Raw genomic sequence first — 24,876 nt, forward strand, 5'->3', positions numbered from 1 at the left:
AATAACATATTTTATCAAAAAAAGGCAGTCCATTTTTATTATGGTTTCTCAAAGAAAATGTGCCTTTATTTCTTTCAGGGAAACCAGTCATGATTGTAATAGAATATATGGAAAATGGGGCATTAGATGCATTTCTTAGAGTAAGTACCAAAATGAAAATATGTAAAAACATACCTTGTTATTTATATGTATATGTATGTGTGTGTATATATGTATATAATATGTGTTTTATGTTTGCATGTGTATGTATTTATATGCATGCATGCACAATAAAAGGCCATTTCAGGTTGAAATTGAATTTGTCAAATATTAGCAGTTCTTGATCTTTTTCAGCAAAGTAAGATCAGAAATCAGAACATCAAACAGGATCATATGGAAACATTCTAAGAATTTAAGTGATTTAATGTGGTATAGAAATGGTGGAACTTATTACTGCCACCAGCTAAATTGAGACCACTGATGCTTTAAGCTCAATTTTCTACCTTTTTTTTAAAAAAAAAAAAAGTTTTTCAACATGGCTGAAATGAATAAAGAATCCCTAAATGAACTATAGTCATGTTTAAGAGAAGAACGCAGGAAAAAGAAAAATAAGTTGAAAAGCATTTAGAGTTTATGGATGTTTGTTTTGAACCAGCCAGGTATTACTCCTTACCGGCTGTAAAACAATGTGTACTACCCTATAGAGAATGAAAATACATTTATATATATTATATGTAAAAATTATATGTACATAAATTTCAGGCTATTAAAAAAGTATTGATTGCTTGAGTTCTAAAAGTAGACAATTCTCATTTTCTTGACAAATACAATTATTCTTAGAAATGAAGAGCATAAAGGCAAACTATGAAGAGTTGTTTTGTGAGGTAAGCTTTCTTAAAAAAGACTTGTCATGAGTTAGTGAGAATTTTACTGGGATTGGTGAGTTTTGTTGTTTCTAGTACGTGAGCTACTCATACATTTCTTAACTGGATGTACTGCTCTATGTCTGAAACAAAATATAACTTACATTTGAAGTGAGATTCTTTGCCCTAAGATGAACTGCCTCATGTAAATAATTAGAAATCTAAAGTTGTAAAAATAATTCTTATTTTCTTTTATCAGCTATACTAATAAGAATTGCTGTTCTTTTTTCCCTCCAGAAACATGATGGGCAATTTACAGTCATTCAGCTGGTAGGAATGCTGAGGGGAATTGCTGCAGGAATGAGATATTTGGCCGATATGGGATATGTACACAGGGATCTTGCAGCACGCAATATTCTCGTCAACAGCAACCTTGTTTGTAAAGTATCAGACTTTGGCCTTTCCAGAGTTATAGAAGATGATCCAGAAGCCGTTTACACTACCACTGTGAGAGAAATTTATATGTTTTTAATCATTTAAATATATATTTACTAAGAAGCATATATTCTGGCAAGCAGACAAAAAAGAAATACATTAGTTCCTTGAGAAATGGAAAACACTAAAATGGAAGTCTCTGCAGAAAACTGGCTCTAAGTGGATTTTGATGTTTTTGCAAGAGCATGTATATTTATTTAGTAGGGATCTAAATATTTTGTACAGTATCTTCATTATTCCTTTCCACATAATTCTCTGCTTAAATGTGTATAGAAGTTTGAATCATAGAAAGGTTAGTCACCTCACCTAATATGAATCAGTTAAGATACTAGTAGGGTAATATTATTTTTCATAGTAGATTTTATCTTAGCAAAAAGTTGACTAGCTTGAGGCAAGATTGTAACAAAGCTTAACTCCTGTGCTTTCCCTTGCTTTTGGATGGGATGCTTTTCTTAAATAACCATTCATCAGGCACACTATGCTCTTTATTCTTTTGTTGAGCCATCTTCCCTTTTCCATCAGTGAGGCCTTGTACTACCTATCTTCTCATACTGAGTAAAGAAGGGGCCCCTGGAATCTGCTCTGACAGGCACAGGGATCTGGGAAACTGCAAAGGTATTCAGGGGTGTCACTCCTGCCACTGGGCTCTAGCTTGGATCCTGGTTTTAAAGTGCCAGACTGAGATTTCAGAAGAGCCATATGACAATTCTATGGGATCTATATACACAGAATGAGATTTCTTTCCCTTAGCTTCAGTCACCCAGGAGTTAAATGTCAAGTTTAAATCAGACATCTCAGCAGCCCCTTAAAATCAATGGAAAGAGAAGCACTTACGGAGAAATGCACCCAACTTAGCTTAGACAGGTGCCTAAGTTTCTACAGCCCAAGTGATTAAGAGCTTAAGACTTTGAAAATTCTGCAATCAGTAAACTATGATAAACTGTGTAAGTACTGACTTTGATGTTGTTAGAAGTAATTATAAATGCATTCTAAGAAAGGTGGTGTGGAATGGTGTGGAAATTGTGTGGGAGAAAAATACTTTTTTTTTTTTTTTTTTAACATAGGGTGGAAAAATTCCAGTGAGATGGACAGCTCCAGAGGCCATCCAGTACCGCAAATTTACATCAGCCAGTGATGTATGGAGTTATGGAATCGTTATGTGGGAAGTAATGTCTTATGGAGAACGGCCTTACTGGGATATGTCCAATCAAGATGTAGGTCATACTTTTTAAGAGCACGTGAGCACACAAATATTACATATTTTAAATGCATACACATATTTCACCATACATGAATGTAATTTTATTTTAGGAAGAGCCAGTAGGGTTCTTAGAAAAAGTTACAGAGCTTTCATTTTTCAACTTAATTTTTAAATCTTTCTTCTTCTATGTGGTTATTATGATTTTTGTCCCAAGTTTAAAGTAAAATTGGAACATCAAAAATAGTAATATGCGCACTTCATCTTATTATACTTAAGCATAGAAGGAACTAATTTTTTCCAATGAAAAATTAATTCTGAGGTTTCTGACTTCAGAACAATGATTAATCAGTTGGAAAAAGTTGTTAAAAATCTGAGTGGCAGTTAATGACCTACATTTTAAAGTTAATTATGCTGATTTCACAATATCTTTGTTTGCATAAAATATGACCTAGAGCAACAGGTCAGCAGTAATAGAACAGATAGGTGTTAATCTTGGTCTCTGACTATCTATTAATATAGAAAGTATACAGGGAAAAGCTATGCAAACGAGAAAGATGTCAGAATGATTCACATTTAAATTTCTTTGGGTCGGAGGCTTGAGTTTCTTTTTTATTATAATTATTATTTTATTCTTTGATTGAATGATAGACATTGAAGTTTAAGAAAATGATAAAAGTGTAAATGATAAGTCAGTTTTGCACAGTGCAAAGTTGTTAATATTTGACAGGTCTCAGTGTCAAAGATTTCATGGACTGTCAAAATATGGGCAAACAAGTCCTTGGGGCAGAGAAAGAGAAATATTTACATTCCCTAGACACTCAGTAGATTTTCATTTCTTTTGACACCTTCCTTCTGTACTAGATTCAAACATAAAAGAAGTCTGACAGGAATATAAGATGCCTCAAAGGCAAACCTTACCTGTCTTTCAAGGAACAATAAGGAACATCTTTTAAATAGTGGAAATTCCAATATCTTTGTGGTCCTTGATGGATTCTAGAAAGTATAGAAAACTGCAAATAAAGTAAATCAATTATAATTTCTTATAAAATAGTTAAGTACAGTTTCTCACAGTTTCATCTATTTTTAACATTTACATAATAATTTTCAGTAGCATGTAAATAAGAGATGCATTGATGATTTGTTAAAAATAATTTCAAATATTTTTGTATGTTTAGATCTTTATAAACATGTCCTGAAACATACCTTGCAAAACATATACACATCTAGTCAACTGTGTAAAGAAATCCATGACGCAAAAATGTATAATCATCATTTTATTATTTTTTTTATTCTCCTTCACGGTTATCAGTATTTAACTCTAAGCAAAAATACTAAATATGTCTTCTCTCATTTTGCTAACACGGCCAGGCAGTTTATATCTTAAGTACATTATTTTGTTTAAATGTGTATGTAGTCATGGATGGGATCAGATCTCTGTCTAAATTTGCATCTTTTGAAGACACTTGTTTAATCCCACCCCTCTTCAAGTCATTGTTTTAGAATAATAGAGAATACTGATTATTGTTGCAATCTCTCTTAAAGCTTATACTGTGCTAGTAACAGGTGCCTTCATACAGTTTAGCTTCTACACTTTCCTTTCTGTGCTTTACTCTATTCTCCTATTAGAATGCCAGTGTTTGCTAGTTCTTTTACTAGTGCTGGGGTGGATTAACTCTTCAGAAAAGGGTAAGAATATAGATTTACTTTTTTTTTAATTTGCTGCACTCCTGGATTTATTATTATCAACATTAATATTTTTATTATTATTACTACATAACCAGAAGCAGTGTGATAACCACAAACCAAACCTTTGATTTGTCCCACTACCCTTAATTTTTCTCTGATCTTTGACAGCAGCCAACACAGACATTGAACAGTCCTGACCCTCTTTCAATTGACTTTACGTTCTCAGGTAGCCAGATTATGAGGGAAGCATAATTGATTCTCAGCAGCACTCCGTTTCTCTCTCTCTGTCTGTCCTTTTTTTTTTTTTTTTTTTTTTGGCAGAAGCAGAATTCAGAAAACAAATTGTGGCAAATGTAGACAATATAAATCAGTTCCATTAATAAGTACTTCAGCTGTTTCAGCTGTGCTCTCTTGGTAGCTTTGTTTATATGGAAACATACATGTTCCTAAATCCATTTCTTTATTTCTGAATAGTGATTTTTAGAATGCCACCCCCACCTTTCTAAACAGAGTAGATACTGGTGTCCTTCAAATTGTCTGTTTTGTAAAACCTTAAAAACAAGCAAAAAGACACATACACTACTTTATTTATATTTTGGAATATTTTTACAGTGTTTTAAATATTTCCAGCTATTCCATCCATCTGTAGGTAACTCATTCATTTATATTTCTCCAAGTTTCATGCTTCATGTCCATTTTGCTCAGCGTACACATCAAAGAAGCTGATTCTGCAGCCTTTTAAAAAATATCATCACCTTGATTCCTATCTCTCTAGTTTATTTTGGGACTGTAGTGAACATGAAAAAACTGTGTTCATGTATTCACCATCCCTTAATGGGATAGAATCTGGTTTATTATTTCAAAGTTCCTTGAATAATTTGGTGTTGGTTTTGCTGTTGGGATTGGGAGTGGATTGGGAAACCACTTTTTCAGTGGTTGTTTCTGTATGCTGACCTCTTAAATAAGTGCATTCATACACACATATCGTACATACTATCTTTTATACTTCAGAAGAACTTTTCTTAGAGATTTCTGATTTACTTCTCATAGCATGCCATTTTTCCTATACACACTGTAGCTTACTTTTAACTTTTCATTTCACTGCTACTCTTGATTGAGAAGAGCTGTTCTTTTATTTTTCCTCTTAGTTCTATTGCAAAAGATCATGCATTTTACTTTTAATGGTTTGGGGTTTTATTCATTTATAGTATTGTTCTTACAATTTCTGTGTTGTTTTCCTGCAGAAATCCTCTCTTCTCACGCTGTCTGACAGATAACTTCACTGTCACTAAAAGGTCACCACACTCATTCTTCAAGGTGTGGATGTTACTGCAGGAATTGAATATTTCTCAGTCATTTTTGAGATAGTATAGTATTGTCATTCTAAATGTACAGATAGAATGCTGAGGCCCAGGGAGAGGAGGCAACCTCTCTGAGGTCAGAAGGGCATCCTGTGACACAAGCTTGCCAGTGAATAAGTGCCCTGTCTGTGGATTATATGTCCTCTTTTCACAAAACTTCATTTCTGCAAAAAGGGTTTTGATAGAATCATGGATTTTAGCCAGCTTTTTTTGAAGGTCATTTTGTGTTCTTTGCAGTTCTGTCTACTTTGCAGTCCACTGCTTTTGTATTTTCTCACACAACCTATGGAATGTCTTATATCTGAGGTTATTATTTTCACTAAACCCTGGATATTCACCAACTTCATTTATCATACTAGATCTGTTTCCTAGGGCTAACTCCAGAACAGCTTCTGATCTTGCTTTCTGTAAAAGCTGAGGGAGAACACAGTCCTGTATGCTACCCTTCAAGAACAAGCACCCTTCCTTAGCAATTCTAATACTGCTATGTCAGTCAATGTCAGTATACTTGAAATCCCCTGTGAACAATGTTTTAGTCCTTTTTCACAGGCTTTTCTTATCTGCATTGCTTCCTGATGTGCTTTCTTGTCCTACTCTCAAGGTTTACAGCAGTTTTGCCCTGATTTTACTTTAACCATTTTTCTTTCTCACTTAAATCCAAATGAGCTTTGCAAAGGAAGTTGATGAGTGGATGTAATTCTTGGTTCAGATGTTTGTGATCTTCTTCGATTATATTATCGTTTGGCAGTGTCTCTTATTACATTTAACTTATTGTTAAGGTGATATATTAAAATAACATTCAGCTAGATCTTCTTCACCCACATGACACATTTTTGCTACTCTATCATTAAGCTAACTTGGCTAGACATAAAATACAACTTTTTTTCCTAACAATTCCTATCTGCTAAGCATTTTTCTTGGATCCTTTTATAGTATTTTCAGGCTTTTTTATTTTATATGTGTATGCACAGATCTCTATCCACATACAAGTCGGTTGCTTCTACCACACACTCATAAAGGCCTTGGGGCAAGTAATAACGCTTTCTGAAATAACTCCATTTATCAATCTATCTGTTACTCCTTTAGTGAATTTAATTGTTGTTCCCTGCTGCTCACTTGACTAGATAATAGAGCTATGTTCTCCACATACAGAACAGTATTTTTATTAAGCCCAAAGATAAAATCAGGAAACTATTTGAAAAAAACGAAGGCTAGTGTCAAAACAAAAGTTTTATATTTTTGCAGTGCTGATGGCAAGTTTATTGATTTTGTTATTATTATTATTATTATTATCATCATTATTATTGTGCATTTCTTGCACAAGGTAGCAAAAATATATTTATTAAGTATCCCTTAATGAAAAATGACTAATTGTCTTGGCTACTAGGTTATAAAAGCAATTGAAGAAGGCTATCGTTTGCCAGCACCCATGGATTGCCCAGCAGGACTACACCAGCTGATGCTAGACTGCTGGCAGAAAGAACGTGGTGAAAGGCCAAAGTTTGAGCAGATAGTTGGTATTCTGGACAAAATGATTAGGAATCCAAACAGCTTGAAAACCCCTCTGGGAACTTGTAGCAGGTAAGAAAATCTTTAGTGAGTGCTCATATGATGATGTGCATGGCTGGGTTCTGGACATTCTGGTTGGTGGCTGGTTCCACTTCATACTTGCTCCATGTGTCTCTCAGTTCTTCTTTTCTTCTGTTCCCTGTTTTTCCCATCCCTTGTTCACCTTCCTTTTGTACTACACTGAACTAAGCCAAAAGGGACTTTTCATAAAAAATAATCAAAATAAAGAAAGTAAATATTGTGGAACTAACACGCTTCTCAGTAAACTGCTGCCTGCTCACCACTCTTTCCACTATCAGCAGTCCTTGTTTTCATTGTTTCTTAAAACTGTGAAGTCTTGATGGCAAGGATCATCATCTGTTGTAGTTTCATATTGTGCATCCCTTGCCTAGTAGGAACTCATACAGTAGAAATTTATACTTTTGTTTGGCCAAAGTACTTTGACTTGCTACACTTGAGGATTTTACCTTTTGTATTCTGGCTTTATTTCCTTTCAGTGATTGCATCTCATTGTACTTCATGATATAGCTTTTAATGACTTCTTCATAAAATTCAGGTGATTTATTTAATCATGGTAATCTTTTGATTCACAAGCTAGATCAATGCACTAGGGAATCAGCTTGCCTGTGTTCCGTTCCCAATTCTTCTGCTGACTGATTTGCTCTGTGACCTTAAGCAACTTACTTTTTGTCTCTGATCTTTCCCTGTCTTTGTTTTGTCTCATCCAATTGAATAATGGGAATAGTTACTGCTACATTCTCTAAGATGCTTTAAAAATAGTATCTTTATTTTACTCAGCAACTTCAGTTACAGCTGCTGTCATGCTAGGTTGATATAGTGTTGATAAAAATAGTCCATTAGGCTGTTGTTGCTCACTCTGACCTCTCATCTTTTACATGAATAAGTTTAGGAAATACATATTGTGAGCTACAGTGTAGTCAGAACTATTCACAGAATAATCTAACCTGTTTATAAAGACCTATTACTTTCTACTCTTGAAGTTTTGAATACCCCAAACTTATTTGACTCTCACCTTGCTAAATACTCCCTGATGTTTTACTCTCTTTGGAAACAACTTACTTTCCTTTTTCCTTCTCCATAGACCAATTAGCCCTCTTCTGGACCAGAACACTCCCGATTTTACCACTTTCTGCTCCGTAGGCGAATGGTTACAAGCTATTAAGATGGAAAGATATAAGGATAATTTCACAGCAGCAGGCTACAACTCTCTTGAATCAGTTGCCAGGATGACTATTGAGTAAGTTAGTACTGGGCATGTTTAACTTGCATTTAGGGAACTTCTAGGTAAAATAATACACTATGTTCAACTCAAAAACTTTATCCTGAGTACAAACATTGTACTTGGGGTTAAGTCAGAAGGTTTAGCAGCTCATGATTTTGCAATAGAGCATCCCATGAAAGGGCAATTACCCTTTTACCTATGTGTGGGCATCACTTTATTCCCCATTTTTGAGACTAACTGAAATAATAACGAGGCTAGAATTTGAGGAAGAATTTGGCCCATTTTAAAGTATGTATGTACAGGAAAATAACCACTTTTTTTCCTCTGTCTAATTGGTATATTTTTCCAGATGTGTACTAGGAAGATGTGGATCTTTCTTCTAATTGGCTGGGAGCTGTCTGTGTCCTTCAGGAAATGACTTTGCATTAGGATAAAAGACTATAGAAGCAAAACAGTTTTCTGAAGGCAGGCATGGCCAGTATTGGCACTGCTGTCCTAAACAGTTCTTGACATCCTGAAAACAAAGTTCTTTTTCTGGTAGTAGCCAATCACTTGCAATGCCTTTTATGGAGCAACGTTTTTCCAGACAAGTTTGAAACAATATTCTCAAGCTTCCAGCTCCACTCTTGTCTACCTGGTAATACTGGGAGCCTCAGCCTATAGCCTGAGAACTGCCACCAGAGCCCAAAAGACAGTGGATCAGTAGCACTACTAGTGATGGAATTGAAACAGCCTTTTTCATTTGCATGATGGGTATGGATCAATATGCAAAGGCTTTCACTAGACATCTCTTCAGGAATCAGAATGTAACTTGTATTTATACATAACTTTTATCTTGAAAGCCTCCGAAAGTATTTTACAAGAGAAGTATCTCTTCCTTTGGGAGTCCTTAAAAGCCACAGTAAATGATTATCATAGTGCAAAACCTCATTCTCAGATGTGGAGACATAAGGCAGTGTAATTACATGACACATGCCATGCAATTACACTCCTCACTGAAGATCTATAAGGACTTTACAGTACTGAGCTGAGGTTCCGGTACAGCTTCAGTGTTAGAAACCTGTAGCCCAGACCACTATGTAGCTTTAACTCACAGTTGATTACCATACAGTAGCAGTCTAAGTTGAAAAATTAACAATGTACGCATTTGTCTTCTCCAGGGATGTGATGAGTTTAGGGATCACGTTGGTTGGTCATCAAAAGAAAATCATGAGCAGCATTCAGACTATGAGAGCACAAATGCTACATTTACACGGCACTGGCATCCAAGTGTGATAGACATTTCTCCCTTATGAGGGAGGTGACAGACTGAGAGAACAGCACTGGCCTTCAGTATATATAAAGTGCTACTAGAAGACACTTGATTTCCTGGGTCCTTCCTGCAGTGAATAGAAGAGCTACAAGAAGCACCTACAGACTTGAACTCCTAAGTGCCACCAGAATTTATGAAAAGGGAATTAGGATCCACCAGTGGTGGCAAGGAAAACAGCAGTGACAATAAACAAAGTACTACCTGAATAAACATACAAACACCTTGAGCTCTCTAACCTCCTTTTTATCTAATAGACTTTTTAAATGTACATAAAAATTTTAAAAAGAATATATTTGTCAGATAAAATCATGATATTATTGTTGAATTCAACAAAATATTTTCCTTAAATCTGTGATTTCTGAATCTTTTTTTAATCATTTGTGTTTATTCTTCATAAAGACTTTCTTTTAGTATGATGTTTATATCTTTGGACCTTTTTAGTGCTAATTCTACGACACATTACTACACTGGGTACCTCTGAAGGATTATTTGAGTTCCTAGAGATTTAAGAAGCATGACCAAGCAATGTATATCTGTCCCAACTTTGGTATCCTTTCGTGCCATTTACTTTTCTTAAATCAGCACCGTATTGACATGAATAGCTAATTGGCAGGGAGTCAGGATAATGCAAGTTGCCAAGAGCTCTGATATTTTTTAAAGAATTTTTTAAGGTTACACATATACTATCTTTTAAAAGAAAATAAAAGACAAAAAAAAAAAAAAAAGAAAAAAAAAAAAGAAAAGCAATAATGACCCCTACGTAGTTCTAGGCACTTTTAGCAAATTGTTTGCTAGATGATTTTAATCATCTAAAGTGAGATATATTCTAAAATGTAGATCTACAGCTGCAAACCTGCTGAGGCACTACGTTGAATGGACAAGTGATTGTAGGAGTGTCTCAGAAAATAGGTGCAGTTCTCCAGTGTTACCTAAACCATTTAATCTGAGCACATCACATTTTTTTCAATATTTTGCATTAGCAAATCAGAGAGAAATAGCTGGCATATATTTTATATGAATTTAAGTTGAATGCAGTCCAGCTATGAAAGTAAGGACATAGATTTTATATTAGAAACATAGAGCGTGAGGCAAGGGGCAGTTCTGAATTTTCAGGTTTTTTTACAAGCTTTTACAGCTCTGATCAGATATTTGTGTTTGTACTTACACAGACACAACAGTCATCATCAGGAGCAAAGATACAAGAGTAATTGCTCAATGGAATATCTTCTTACACCATTTACTTACATATGTTTTGTTTTTGATTAACCATAAGCAATAACAAACTGTGTCTTCACAGATATGGCGAGAATGTATATGAAACAGAGAGAAATATTTTACAAAATTCTGAAAATTGTGAACTACCCCAACAGTGAAATGCTGTACTTCCAAAGAGAATTGGGCTGCTTCTATTGATTTTGATAGAGAAAGATCCCAGGGATCAGTCAAAAATTGGTCTTGTTTGATAATGTGGGCATCCACACAAAAAAAATAAAAACAAATGAAAAACCCTGTAAATTTTCCTTTGTAAAACTTGTTAATTTTATTTATACTGTCTTGTTTTATATACACGTTTATGTGTAGTGAGCTCTGGATACATTGAAAATGCACTATATTTTTCTATTTTAATTGCAGAGCATCACAAACAAACATGTATATTCAGTGCTACATAATGTGTTTTCCCACATTTAGGACCAAAGATAGTTATCAAAAACTTAAATGCATCAGTTTTTCCTCCTTTTTTGAACCCCTTTTTAGATCACTGTACAGTTATATTTGTCATTTTATTTATTTGTTTCATTAGAAAAATCAGTTTGGTTACACCAATTTTGTCCCCTCACCTTTGTTGAAGAAAATCTGTAAAAAGCTTTTAATTAGAATAATCCCGTTACGTAGACTCTTCCATTTGTAATCTTTGTAATAGACTGTAAATATATTTTTGGAACTATAATGCAATGTGCATAAGGGTTATTTTTCAGTGTCCATATATGATTGTTTATACAATTCACAGCACTTTACAGTCATGCTGAGAAGCCTAATTTATTGCCTGGATTTGGGCAGAGTAAGAAAAAAAGGTGAATATTCTTATTTCATGTTAGATTGTCATTCGTAGAATTGAGTTATTTTCATGTATGCAGTTCAAGATTTTTTTTAACTATTAAAATTAATTTTGTAAAAATGTTATAGAATTAGGATGCAGAGTAGACTGCATGCCCAACATTGAAAGTAGTGCACACAACCACTTGGCCAGGGCACTTCCACTTGCCATTGGAACACTCATAATTAATAAACATCTGTTTTGTTTTATAACTAATGCTAAGTGCCTCACTACTGGGGTGAGCATCTGTGAGCAACTGCACAGGGTGCTTGTCAGTTTTGCTGCTGCTTTAGGCACCTAACTGTAAATTTAGGAGTCTAAGTTCTGACACCTGCTTCCTTACAAACCTTGGCTAATGTTCCTAAGGGCTTGGTGTTTCCAGGTGTGATGCAGCAATGCTGGTATTGCTGAGAACCCACAAACCCTAAATGAAAGAGAGTTGAGGCCAGGTTTCACTCTGAGAACCTGTTCAATGTTCTGAAGCACAGAGGCCTCAAAGCATGTGTGGTGACATAGATTCATGCACCTAAAAGTGAGGGCCCTAATGTTATTTCTTCCTGATTTTTTCTTGTTTGATTTAAGCCTTCTACTTTGAATAATAAATATATTTTATCATTCATCTATATACCTTGACTGCCTTAAAGTTGCCACAGTTTTTTATGCATTTGAAAGTGGTAGAGTAGACCCAGAAAGCACAATCAATACCAATATTCCTATCCTATCTACTGTTCAGAACATTATTGCAGTTTAGAGCACATGCATGTTAAAGGATTTAAACTGATAGAGCAGCAATATATATTGATGTTGATTTCAATTCCCCAGGTTTCACAGAAACATAGTCCAGTATAAGAAAAACAAAGTGCCGGAGACAGTTTGTGTTCATGAGAACTGAGAAGAAAAAAAAAAGTTGGGAGGGAGAATTAAAGGCTAAATGATAAAACAAAGAACTGAGCTCAGTTCTGGCTTAATTCCATTGAAATAGGGTATTGTGCATTGCTAAAAAAGACAATATCAGGCTGCCAGTGATGTTGGTATTCCTTGGCTTTATCTATCTGTAAGTATCTAAAAGAAAGATGCCTAAGACAAGCGGGATGAATCTTCCTCTGGGAATGCTTATCTCCATTACCTCCAGAGGGAATCCGGATGATTAGCTTAGTTTAGGCATCTAATGTCTAGATATTGAAAATTAGGTGATTCTTACCCTATATAACCTCGGCTGCTACAGAGTTTCCCCTAGAATCTGAGTATTGTTGAAAGGCAGCTCCTCTACTACTAGTATGTCCCAGAATGTATTTATACTGGGCTTTTTCACAGAGAGAGGGTTTGTTGTTTTTATGGTTGTTGAGTTATTTTGTTTGTTGTTTTTTTTTCTTCGGAGATTTGTAACAGATCATCTAAATGCTTTTTGTATATGGGTATTAATTCTTGATTTATTTTGTGAATGTTCTGAGGAAGACCTGCCTAGTAAATTACAGTTATTTAAGACTTTAAATAATGAGAAATATTTGCTAGCATACTGCTTCAGTCCAGAGGTTATGTGATCAGATATGATAGTTGCTGTTTGCAATACCATGTTTATCTAAAAAAATGTCATGTAAAAATCTCCAGGAGGCAAAGATGCTTAAATGTGTCTAAAATTGAATGTTGCCCTTAATATCTCAATAATTGAGCTGTCTGTACTTTTCTCCATTTAAAATGAGTTTTTAATATTTGTTTAAGCTGGAGTCATCTGGCATTCACTGAGGGAGTTTCAAAGTATTATTTTAAATTAAATTTGCTTTTCTCCACTAATAATAATATACGGTAAATAGTTTCCACTGTTTTGAATGTTACAAAAACTATTGCTTTAATGTGGGGGGTGAAGGGGTCTTTTTTTATTCTGTTGTTGGTATTTTTTTTTACATTTATTGGTTAGTAGTTGAAATAAAAAAGATAATAATTTGTCCTTAACTTTCTAAATAATTGATATATAGTAATTTTGAGAATGATTTAAATTCTGCGACTTTCAAGTTACTACAACAATATGGTGATTGTGTCACTACAGTCATAATGCCAAGTATGCTGAGACTCCCTAACACAGGGACAGGTCATCTGGCACTTTGCTGCCAAGTAATAGCATGAGACAGTCCACTGGCTGTGTGGACAAGTAGATGCCAACTCAGTCAAAAAGGAGTCATTCCACCCTTAAAAATATATGTATGAGATATATTGGAGCTGCCATTTATATCCTTTATTCATTGTTTCCCTGCATACAATTAGAAACTCATATGCTCATAACTTGTTCAGTGTTTGTTTTATGATGATGGGGTTTTATTTATTTATTTATTTTGTTTATTTGTTTGTTTGTTTTGTTTCATGGTTTTTTTTCTGGACCAGTTTCATTTTTTATGTTTGTGGAAGTTCCAATACTGAATGATAAGGCCTGGTAGAATACAAATTCTTGTGTAACAATACTACTGGCAGCAGGTATGATAGGGCAATTCAGATTGTGCTGTGATTTGCTGAGCTAGTAGCACAATGGGAATTATGCATATTCAGGACCCTCTAGAATTGTAATGTATGACTTCACTAATATTTAGAAATAACGGAATTTTCATAGAATCATAGAATGTCTTGATTTGGAAGGGACATCAAAGATCATCCAGTTCCAACCAGGGCTGTCCACCACCAGATCAGGTTGCCCATTCAACCTGGCCTTGTAAGCCTCTGGAGATGAGGCATCTACAGCTTCTCTGGGCAACCTGTGACTGTGACTCACACACCACTAATTTGGAATGGACTTCCAGATGATAGATTTGGGATCCAAAAGACTACTCAAAAGTGTTGTCATCAAATTAATTTCCAGTAAAACAAGAAATTCTGGGCAGCAACCAATATTTTCTCTCCTATACGCTTAAGGACAGTCTAACTTAGCCAACAATAACTTGTAAATGAAGATCTTTATTGTTTGCATAGTGTAGCCTTCTATTTACTTGGAAAACAAATTCCCTGTAAAAATGTGGGGGGCATACAAAGTTGTTTTGGGGGGAAAAAAAACAACACAAAAAGAAATTAAAAAAAAAAAGTGATCTGTGAAACCCAAAGTAAGACTGTGTTCACCAATTTTGTAACACATTTCATTCAGTGCTTTAAAAATATAACAGATTACACCATACACATAAAATCTGCAATATTCTGACAAAAGAGTAGGATGGGCAAGGGCCAGGCAGTTTGAAAGTGAAAAGGATCAAACAGAGTTTGTATGCTATAGACACTTTGTAGGTTATGTCTACTGACATGATGGAAGGTTAAAGGCTAAAGAGGAAAGGGATTGAAAACAGAGGATTGTGAAGCCATTCAGCATGTCTGTCATAAGGCTCTGCAAAACATTGCTGGCAGTGGAGTTAAAGAATATTGAGATTGTTGTTTAAGTAGAGAGATGCTGATATTAAAATATATGTAATAATCTGGTGTGTAATGGTTTCAGTACTCTGATTTTTCCTCAGGCCAGATTGGAATTTGTCAAAGCGACTAAATTGAGGCAGGTGGGAAAGCAACTGGTAATATGCAGCTCATTCAAGCAGACTTGAAGGAGACATAAAAGGAGAATTTTACATTAAAAGCCAGCAAATAAAATAAACTCGGATGATATTTGCTCTCAGATGGTTTTAGTATAGTCATCTTTAAATCTAGTGTAATGATAACAGGTTTTTGAACTGATACTATATACAAATTAGATGCACTGAATATCTAATTAGTGACCAAATGAGAACCACAAGTCAAAAAACAGCTGATGCCTTGATAGCCTATGAAAAAAAGATGGTATACAACCAAGTGAAAATCATATAGCCAGCCAAATGAATCTTGGACAAAACAAGACAATTCCTAGTGCCAAAGGAGCTAAATCAAGAACAGAAAAACTATTCATCTATTGACCAACGTTTCTGTGTTTAATTGAACCGAGTAACCAGTTGTAAAACTATGCTGCTAATAATAATTACCAATAATGAAAAACTACAGCTCAGAGTTCACCTGATGAATCATAATAAGGCTAGTACTGGAAAGCACGCTCAAAGATTAAACTCAACATTTTATGTGTGGTAGTGATATTAGAGTTCCTGGACTCTGAGCTATTTCAAATTAGTTACAAACCAGAGAATATACAGTACCAAGTGCATAACTAAAACCTTCTGCTTTTCTGCCAAAAAAGAAAAAAAAAAAAAAAAAAAGAGGTATATTGAAGAATCAATTAAGTCGATTGTGTGCAATATTAATTGTCTTCTGATTATTTCCTTAGAATTACCATGAAATATATGTTTGTCTTGCAGATTAAGAAACAAACTTCCTGCCCCAAAAATTAAGTCTCACTAAGAGGAAAAAGCACACATTTGTTTTAATATAGCATCCAAAATTGGCTTGAAAAGAGGCTAGACTGAAGAATTACAGACAAAATGCATCTCTGTTGATTTCTCACATCTTTTGTCCATAGAGACATTACTCAGGCAATTTCTTGACTGTCATTCAACCTGTTTCACTGTGCCAGCTTCCACTGGCTTACTTAAGGGCTACATGATGTCCATTTTTAAGATGTCTGCTGGAAAACATTTCAATTTCTTTTCCTCAGGGACCAAACAACTTATGCCAAGAACGTATACTCATACACTGTATATGTACAGCTTGAGAATATGAATGTGAAGCAGTTTCAGATTAGTTCTCTCCAGCATGTTCTTTTCAGTCATAGTTTTAAGTTAAATGTATTATTTCACTAAAATTCAACCTAATAAATAGTGTGAGAAATCTGATTTGCCAGAAATAAACTTAGAAAAGTAATCCAGATACTTTCTGAGGCTATTTCAAAATTGTTCTTAGATGTTTTTAGATGGTGACTAGGATCTGGTTCTATCATTATACTGGATAGTCAGTGTGTATAGTGTTTATACCTCATAAAATATGCTAGCTACCAAAGTATGGAGAATTCTGGGTAGAAGATGTTCTCTGTTAATCTTATTATTTAGTTTGATCTTGTCAGCAGTGATGCTTCCATATGGAATCAGTGGAAGAGTAAGATGAGTTGAAACAAGACTGGGTGAAGTGAAGGGGCAACTTGGGTGGGAAAAGGGAGGCTGAGAAAATCTGCAGCTAATTTGGGCAATACTTTTATTTTTCTTCCAGGATCCTTGTAGTGCAGAATCCTTGCCCTCAGTCTATCTCATCACAGGACTCACTGCTGTCCCTCTTAATTGAATAGCTCTTTTATATTACCCTAAACAAAATATAATTGTCTTCATCACTAGTAGCAAGCATTTCTACCAGTCTACTGGAAAAGTGAAGACTGCACTAGGTTCAAATCCACATCATTTGCCTGCAGGAAGAAGCTGGATCAGCAAGACACTGAAAGGGATTCCTAATAAGACATTGTTTGGTCTCAGTTTTATGGCCAGTTGATTCTTTGCTATTCTGAGGATAAAGAATGCATCTTATTATATAACTTCTCTACCTACTTTAACTCATTTACTGCTAAGGGTAGGGGTGTGGAGGAAATGAAGAAAAGCAAAAAGCTTTCTAGCATTTCTTTGCAATACTCTTTTCAATGAGTTGAAAAGAGTTTTTCAAAACTGTTGTAATATAACACAGTTGTTTCAATGCCTAAGTTACCTAAGCTTCTGCAAAAGATAAATCCTTTTTGGTGCTTCCTACTTGCTGGAAAAACTACCCAGGATAGTCTGTTGCAAATCTCAGTCTTACATTGCTTTCAATCTCATCAAATTCCTTGCCTAGCATGGAGTTCTGCTTTCTAGTCCTCAAAATGGTAATTTACTTGTGGTAGTTATTGAGCACCACCAAAGCCCCTTTCCAGTTTTCCATGCTTGTTACTTTGTGCAGAGATTCCTCTTGATTTTGAGGAGTATTTCCCCAGTCATGAGAAGGGAAACCAGTTTTGAAGTATTCTCCACCAGCTAGTATGAGTTATTAATAACTAGCAGTACCCACACTTCACTGGAGGAGAAGTGGGTAGTGAGAGATGAACATTCCATACCGCAGTGATTATAAATGCTATTAAGCAATCTACTGGGACTGAGCATGCAGGTGCTCCATACCTTTCTCTTTTGTTCTCTTCCTTTTTAAAACAGCCACCAACTGTGTACGTGTTGGGTACTGCTGGAAAGATTCCTACATCTCTTTCTATGACCAAAAATCAGGGAAGGAGATGATTGCCACGTTCTAGGTGCAGAAGTCAATAGCGTTGGTCAAAACAAAAGCCAGAAAGTGTGTGTGTGTACTTAGGAGTTGGGAGAGCGATACAGAAGAGGTGAATCAGTTAGGCTGAAAAGTAAGCTGTTCAGTAACATCCATTACTTGAGCTAATGGAGTATGTTAAAAAGAATATACACATCTTCCCATTGACAGAACAGTCCAAGTGTGGAGAGAGAATGGCATAAATCAAAATATGTGGTGAGAGGACTGTTCCAAGGCAGAAAAGACTTACCTCGTTATGGACTGAAGACAGTCATATGGAAAGTGATACAAGAACTAATGCTTTATCTGTGCTATCTACTTTTGAATGATTTGTTGAAAAAGAGAAATCATAATTTATACTAAAATTACATTTCTAATTTGAAAGAAATATTATCTATTCTCAAAACTTGTAAAGTCAGCCTTCAAAACACCATTTTTATACTTGTATACTGAAATAGGATTGTGTAAACCTGATTTTTTTTTTCAGCATCTGATGTTGTCAAGTTACTTAAATTAAAAATCCTAGTAGAATGGATTTTACATTTTTTATTATGATTTTACAAGTTGCTGCATTATATTAAAGATTGAATAATCAAGTCTAAATTAACAGTGCATCAATTTAGATATCAGAAGAACAAAAACCATACAGTCATGCAGGTGCACTGAGCCTTTGCAGCATACTTTTGCAAAACAGAATGTTATAGTTGGTAAAGCTTAAACTATAAGTTTATCATGTTGATGCTGTTTTCCTATTTAAGGCCTTTTGGCGGTGGAAGTCTCTGTTAGCTTAGTTCTAGTGAGCAGAGGAATATGATGTAAATTGGCAGAAGCCATTTCATGAAAGTATGGACATATCTCTTACGTATCATGTATAGCTTCTACTGAATTCACTTTCTCTCCTTGTCTATTGTAAAAGCCAGAATACCATGGCAGACTTGCCTTAAGCTTATTGACAGCTGAACTGTAACTAAACACAGTTCAGGATACATAGGTGGAAATGTTAACAATTCTCTGGCATCCTTTTATCTCTGTTTCTAAGAAGGCTTACTGATTTTTGTGATTTGAGGGATGGCCTATTCTTATTCTGAGGACTCAGTGAAATTTTACATAGTTTTGGGGTGAAAAATGCACAGCATAAGACTAATCCTATAGCTTTGGGCTGCAGGAAGATGCGAAAAAGACAATGTGTGGAAAGGGTGAGTCTCTATAGGCATGCACATATAGATGAGTGCCTGGAGCTGTAGCTGCTACCTCAGAAAAGGTTGATGAGGCTGGCCACAATGCTCCACAGGCAGGTATTACCTCCAAAATTCTTTCCTGCACTGTACAGTCTCTTCCCTTCCTGAAAGACTTTTCCCATTCAGAAATCCCCTCTGTCTTACTCTGAAATTGGTGTTTAGTCCGCTTCTCTGGGAACAAGGAGCCTTCTAAGGAAATTGGAGTTCTTTCATGGAAGAGTTTGAGCAACCTGTCATGTCCCGGAAGAGCTAATATATTGGTCTGCAAACACCACAATGACTCTGGGCTTTTCTATATCATTCTACTGTTTCTCAATTTTTAGATAAAATATATATCATCTCTTTGATCTTTCATTTAACATATTTTCCGCTGAAAGGATGAATTTAAGCATGTACTTTCAGAGAAGGTTTGAGGCTATGAATCCCAGAAAATACTTCTTCAGGACACTTGCAGATTTGCTGCTGGAATACATGTTGGCATACCCAAGATCCTTCTAAGTGTGCTGAGTACAAGTTTGCATAAGATTTCCTTTCTGTGGAGCTAGAGTTCAAGTAGAAACTCATGCATAGGGTGGTTTGGCTTCTTAATGAATACAAGGATGATCAGGGAATGCATCAGAACCTGGATAAATGAATACTAAATCTGACCATAAAGCTGCCAAAGCAAAGAACTGAAGCCCCTACCAGCTTGTTTAGTCATGGTCTTTGGCCTTTACTTTCCTGAATTTCCATTTTTGATTTCTATTTCTTATGAGGGCAGTAGGCCTTGAATGACATTGGGCATGGAGGCAACTAGAAATTAAGTACTGTGAAGATGAATATCTTGGTTGTAAAGATGTAAAGAAATAATCAAATTGATGTATCATGTGTCACACAGGGACCCTCAAGTCCCATATGTTGAAGTTTCATTCTTGTTAGCTTGCACTTGGGCTCTGCTCCAGATAAAGTAATACTTTGCAACAACAGCCAGGTGCAGGCCAAAGTAAAGTCAGGCAGTACAGGGTATACATAAACTATCCAATGATGCTGATTAAAAAAAAAAAAAAAAGTAGATACACTGCCAATATAAATATAATCTGAGGTTTTAAATACCTGTGTATCTAAGAGCTATTTGTGACTGCTAGTTGCCTTAAACTTTGAATAAATTCACCTGTCAATCATTTTTAATAATTCAAAGACTTACTTGCATTCTAAATAGTACAAAAAAAATGTAGTCCAAAAGAAAAAAAAAAAAAAAAAGAAGTCTTCTTTTTGAAAAGGATTTGTCTCAGAGTTCTTTTTTGCTGCATTCTTCTCACACATTCCTTGCATTACTGGACTCTCTAAAGGGCAGGTGCAAAAAAAACCTAAAAACTTAATCAGATCGCTTCCTATAGCTGTTTTTTGTTTGTTTGTTTTTTGTTTTTGTTTGCTAAAGCTCAGACATTATGGCGGTTATTATTGTCAGATCCTCTTCATAAAACATCTGCTCCCATTTTGTCCAGTCTGGTGACAGAAACATATTGCATGTTAAATGTATTAAAAATGTTCTTGTCTTGAATAAGTAGCTTCCTTTTGATTCACACGCTACATAATCTAATCCTTGTGACAGAAAAACATACACTACTTTAAAAGAAGCTGTAAGGATATTGGTTGGTAAGGCAGGGGGACATTCCTTTGCTGGTTTATGTTTCTTCAGTATTAGTGCTACATTGGCTTGTCTTGAAGTCTGTAAAAGATTGCTTTTCTCTCAGGAATCTTCAAATAATTTAGTTTAAGAGATTGCTAATCAAATGTAAAATATTTTTTATTAAATCCTGGCCTAAATCCATTAGTCCTAAAGCTATACTGTTTTAGAGATTTCACATGGCCGATCTGCCACCAAAAATAAATAAATAAATAAATAAATAAATAAATAAATAAATAAAACATCATCTTCTTTCCACTTATTTTTCTTTTTTCAAGATTTTGTGTTTTTTTTTTTTTTTTTTTGTAACATAAGTAACAAAAATTGTCTTGAGGTAACTAGAATCATGTAGTGACTAAAACAAGTCAGTTAAAGTATTTCATAAGATTATTCAGCAATATTGGGAACTTCTGATAGTATCAGTTAGGTTAAAGAAGATTCTACCTTACTAGTTTATATCCTAGAAGCTATTTACCACATGTATCTCTTTTAATTTTATATAATAATAAAAATAATAAGGTTTAATTGAATTAACATACCCATCTCACTCTTTCCCTGCTTCTCTGTTTTTAAGAGTTATCAGCATCTTCCTGTCCCTAATTTAGTAGCCAAACACCCATCCAATAAACTGCACTGCACTCACTTACCTCCTTTATTTTAAATACTAAAATCATCAAGTATAACCCTTTGGGTCATTAAGAAACAACATGAAGCACAACTACATTTTCTTCATGTTAGAGATATCTGCTTGGGAATCTTTGGGTTTATTGATGTTTACTTAGTGAGTGAACAAGGTTTTTTCTGTCAAGTAGTGGTGTATACATGGCAATGACAATGATAGTATAATTTGCCTCTATTACTTCCTTCTATCAGGATACTGCTGCACTGCCAATTTCATATCTGTTGTTATTATTTGTTTGACAGAATCAAAAACATGCCAGGTGCTTTGCAAAACAGAGAACAAGAAAAATCCCTTTCCAGAAGAGATGACTGCCTGAATAGAAATGGCATAATGGCAGGAGACAAAGGAAGCAGAAAGGGGAAGCAAAACAAGAGATATAACCATAAGATCATGAGATTGGTTTGGAGGCACAGTGAACGCTATGAGGCATTTTTTTAAAGCACATAAGGACTGTAGTTGGGATTAGAGGATGGAAATGTAGAAAAGAAGCATGGAAAGGAATGGAGAAGAAGGGAGGAACAGACTGGCAACAGGAGGAAGAGTAAACAGAGGTGTATGGGAGAGGCCAGAAAACACACCTGACAAACTGAGGATTATGACTAATGCCAACAATGAAAGACCACATCTGAAGAGCATGATGATTTCAGGAGGAAGGCGAAGCAGGACATGGCGATGCTGCTAGGGAGAGAAGAGCCAGCAAAGCTGCCCTGGAAGCCTGCTCTGGAAGCTCCTCAGACTATTATAACCCTGCTTCCCCATCTTCTTTTTAGCTCCCCTCTTAACACAAAATATGTATGTGGAAGAGCAAAGGAGAAGGAGAAGCAGCTAAATCAAAGATTTTTTAAGTCCTTCTTGGGAAGAAGTTTAAGCTGGGATGATACAGATTTATTTCTACTGATGATGCAAGTGGCAGAAAGTATCCTTTAGCCTTCCTCGTGCAGACAAATCAATGGGAGTCTTTGCCACTACTTACAAATACTGTTGAGAAACAGAATTTGAATACTTTAACTAGCCTAGGACATTCTGAAATGTCGTTTCACACTAGATCAGAAAAAAAGCAGAAATCATAACATTTACATTAAAATAAACTTGGAAGAAAAGCATTGGAATAGTTTCTTCTAAAGCTGAAAATAATTGTTTCAGTATCAAAATAAATAAATAAGTAAATAAATTAATTAATTAATGATAGGGGAGGGGGGATTTTTCATTGAAAAGAAAAGAAAATTAATTTTCCATGAAAATTTATCATAGCACTGGGAATTATTTTAATTATGCTGATTTGACTTTTTTTTCCCTTTAAAAAAATGACACTTTTTAGAAGTAAACTTTAGACTGTCAGACATTTTAAACTACCCTTCATTAATAAGAAAGCTTTAAAGTGGCCAGTCGAATCCCTTCCTCACCTCCTTCTCCTCTGCTTCTGTGGTCAGACATCTCTACTGAGTAGGTTGCAAAGAGCAAAACCAGTTTCTATGTCTCCCAGAGATACAAGATATTGCCAACTTCTTTAGGAATTATTAACTAGATCTGTTTACAGGAAGTAACTTTGTTTTTGTTTTTTTTTCACTACAGAGTATGTCTCCATTTAAGCTCTCATCACAGCTCTTCCATTTTGTCTGGAAAAGTTTGTCAGAAAGCATACTGGAAAGCCTCATGTTTCTGTAACCAATTAAACTGTTTTTAGACATAGTTATAGTGTGGCAGATGTAATGGTATGATAGTTGAGAGATTACTCAAGGTAATGGAGTAATCTATTACTTTGATAAATATAGACACTTTTTGCTTGGTACTTCTGACTTCAAAGTGTTCATGTTTAGGGTACTATAGATAATTACTACTTGTGTTTTTTATGTTTTTAATAGGTTTTAGAAGACTGCAATGGATATTTTGGTAGTTGTGACACCTTATCAATATATGGATTTAGTCTCTTCTAGTAGTGTTTAAGCATTATCTAGTGGAGACAACAGCTTCATTTAAGACTATCCTGGTGACTCTAGATAGAATTCAAATAATTTGTTTAGGAGATGAGATACAAAGTCATACCTGAAATGTTACTAATAATCCTTAACTGGTTGGGTTTGCCCAGAATTTGCTTGAAGATTTTGGTAAATGGTGGCTTACTGGATTCTCAGCAGAAATTGCCAATTACTTTTTTTTCTTATTGTATTCCATTTGAACTTTGCTTAAGTTAACTGAACTCTTGTCACCTCAGGGTATCATTTTAGCAATGAGTTTTACAAAACCTACTCTGTTAATGTAGAGATTTCAGCTATTAAAGAACATAACCCATGCAGAGAGTTAACAATGCCTAGCAGTGCTTGAAGAATCATGCCCAACTCAGTTATTTCTCTCCACCATTATTGTAGTAATGGAAAAAAAAAAAAAAAAAATTGCAAAGCAGTGTCATATTATCTCCCCATAATATTTTTTTTTACATTTAATTTTTACTTATTTCCTACAAAAGCATTAAATAGTTGCAATAACTTTTTGCAATATAGACTCAGCATAAAGCAATATCAAAATATAGTGAATATTTATATATTTTGCCAAGCTCTGGATTTAGTATAATTCTCCCTACCTTCTGGCATGGTAACAGATAGGGAAAGTATGTGTATGTACCAGCTGGCATTGAAAGAAAATTCTACTGTGTGACATCTTCCTATCCTATGGTACTAAAAAGACAAAAAGGAAACAAACAAAAAAACAAACAAAACTACCCCCCCACCCCCGCCTTCCCCATCATTTCAATTGCAAAGTGTTTAACATTAGCTCTGAAAAATATATCTTCAGAGTTCACACACTGAGCTGGATGCAAGATTTAGTAAAGGATTCAGTACGAGCTATTTCAGTAGTCATATGGAACTTTTCTTGTAGGAAAAAGGCCTATTCTTTTCCTGCAAATCTTTTCCTATTGTTATCCTATTGTCACCTTCTCCAAGAAAATACTTAGTGCTGCATAAAGTAAGAGCACCTGCAGTAACTCAGTCCCAAGGTCTGTGCAGGCCTGTACCTGGCAAGTGTAGGGAGTCATCCACTGTACTCTGCAGATTATAATGTTTTCATATGTAAACTTACAAGCACCTTCAGGGCTCTCCTACCCAGTGTGTACAGTTCAAATGCTTCCCAAATCAGGTGCTGCACTATGTTTCGTAGTCTGAATTTGTCCTAGATCTGGTGAATTTATTTTCTCTTCATGTCTCTCCTTCCCTCTCTGTTTTGACCTTCTTTCTTCAGAAATAGAATGACCAGGGCTGCATGAATTATTCAACA

General features: G+C 35.1%; 1 protein-coding gene across 4 annotated transcripts in view; it reads left to right on the forward strand.

The window, feature by feature from the left end:
- Positions 1–22,660, forward strand: part of EPHA7 (EPH receptor A7) — a 155,080-nt gene extending 132,420 nt beyond the window's left edge. The window contains exons 12-17 of one of the 4 annotated variants that reach the window (XM_090135997.1): positions 79–140; positions 1,140–1,349; positions 2,402–2,551; positions 6,973–7,166; positions 8,257–8,412; positions 21,849–22,660. In XM_090135997.1, the coding sequence (XP_089992123.1) occupies positions 79–140; positions 1,140–1,349; positions 2,402–2,551; positions 6,973–7,166; positions 8,257–8,412; positions 21,849–22,044 (968 nt within the window). In that variant the 3' untranslated portion in view covers positions 22,045–22,660. Of the gene's footprint in view, positions 1–78; positions 141–1,139; positions 1,350–2,401; positions 2,552–6,972; positions 7,167–8,256; positions 8,413–9,557; positions 10,394–21,848 lie in introns of those variants that run through there. The other 3 variants (XM_090135995.1, XM_090135996.1, XM_090135994.1) reach the window with 3 other exon arrangements.
- Positions 22,661–24,876: the final 2,216 nt, after the last annotated feature.

The sequence above is a fragment of the Phasianus colchicus genome, chromosome 2 (genome assembly GCF_987193195.1).
Source record: "Phasianus colchicus chromosome 2, bPhaCol1.hap1.1, whole genome shotgun sequence".
In the NCBI taxonomy this organism is placed as follows: Eukaryota; Metazoa; Chordata; class Aves; order Galliformes; family Phasianidae; genus Phasianus; species Phasianus colchicus.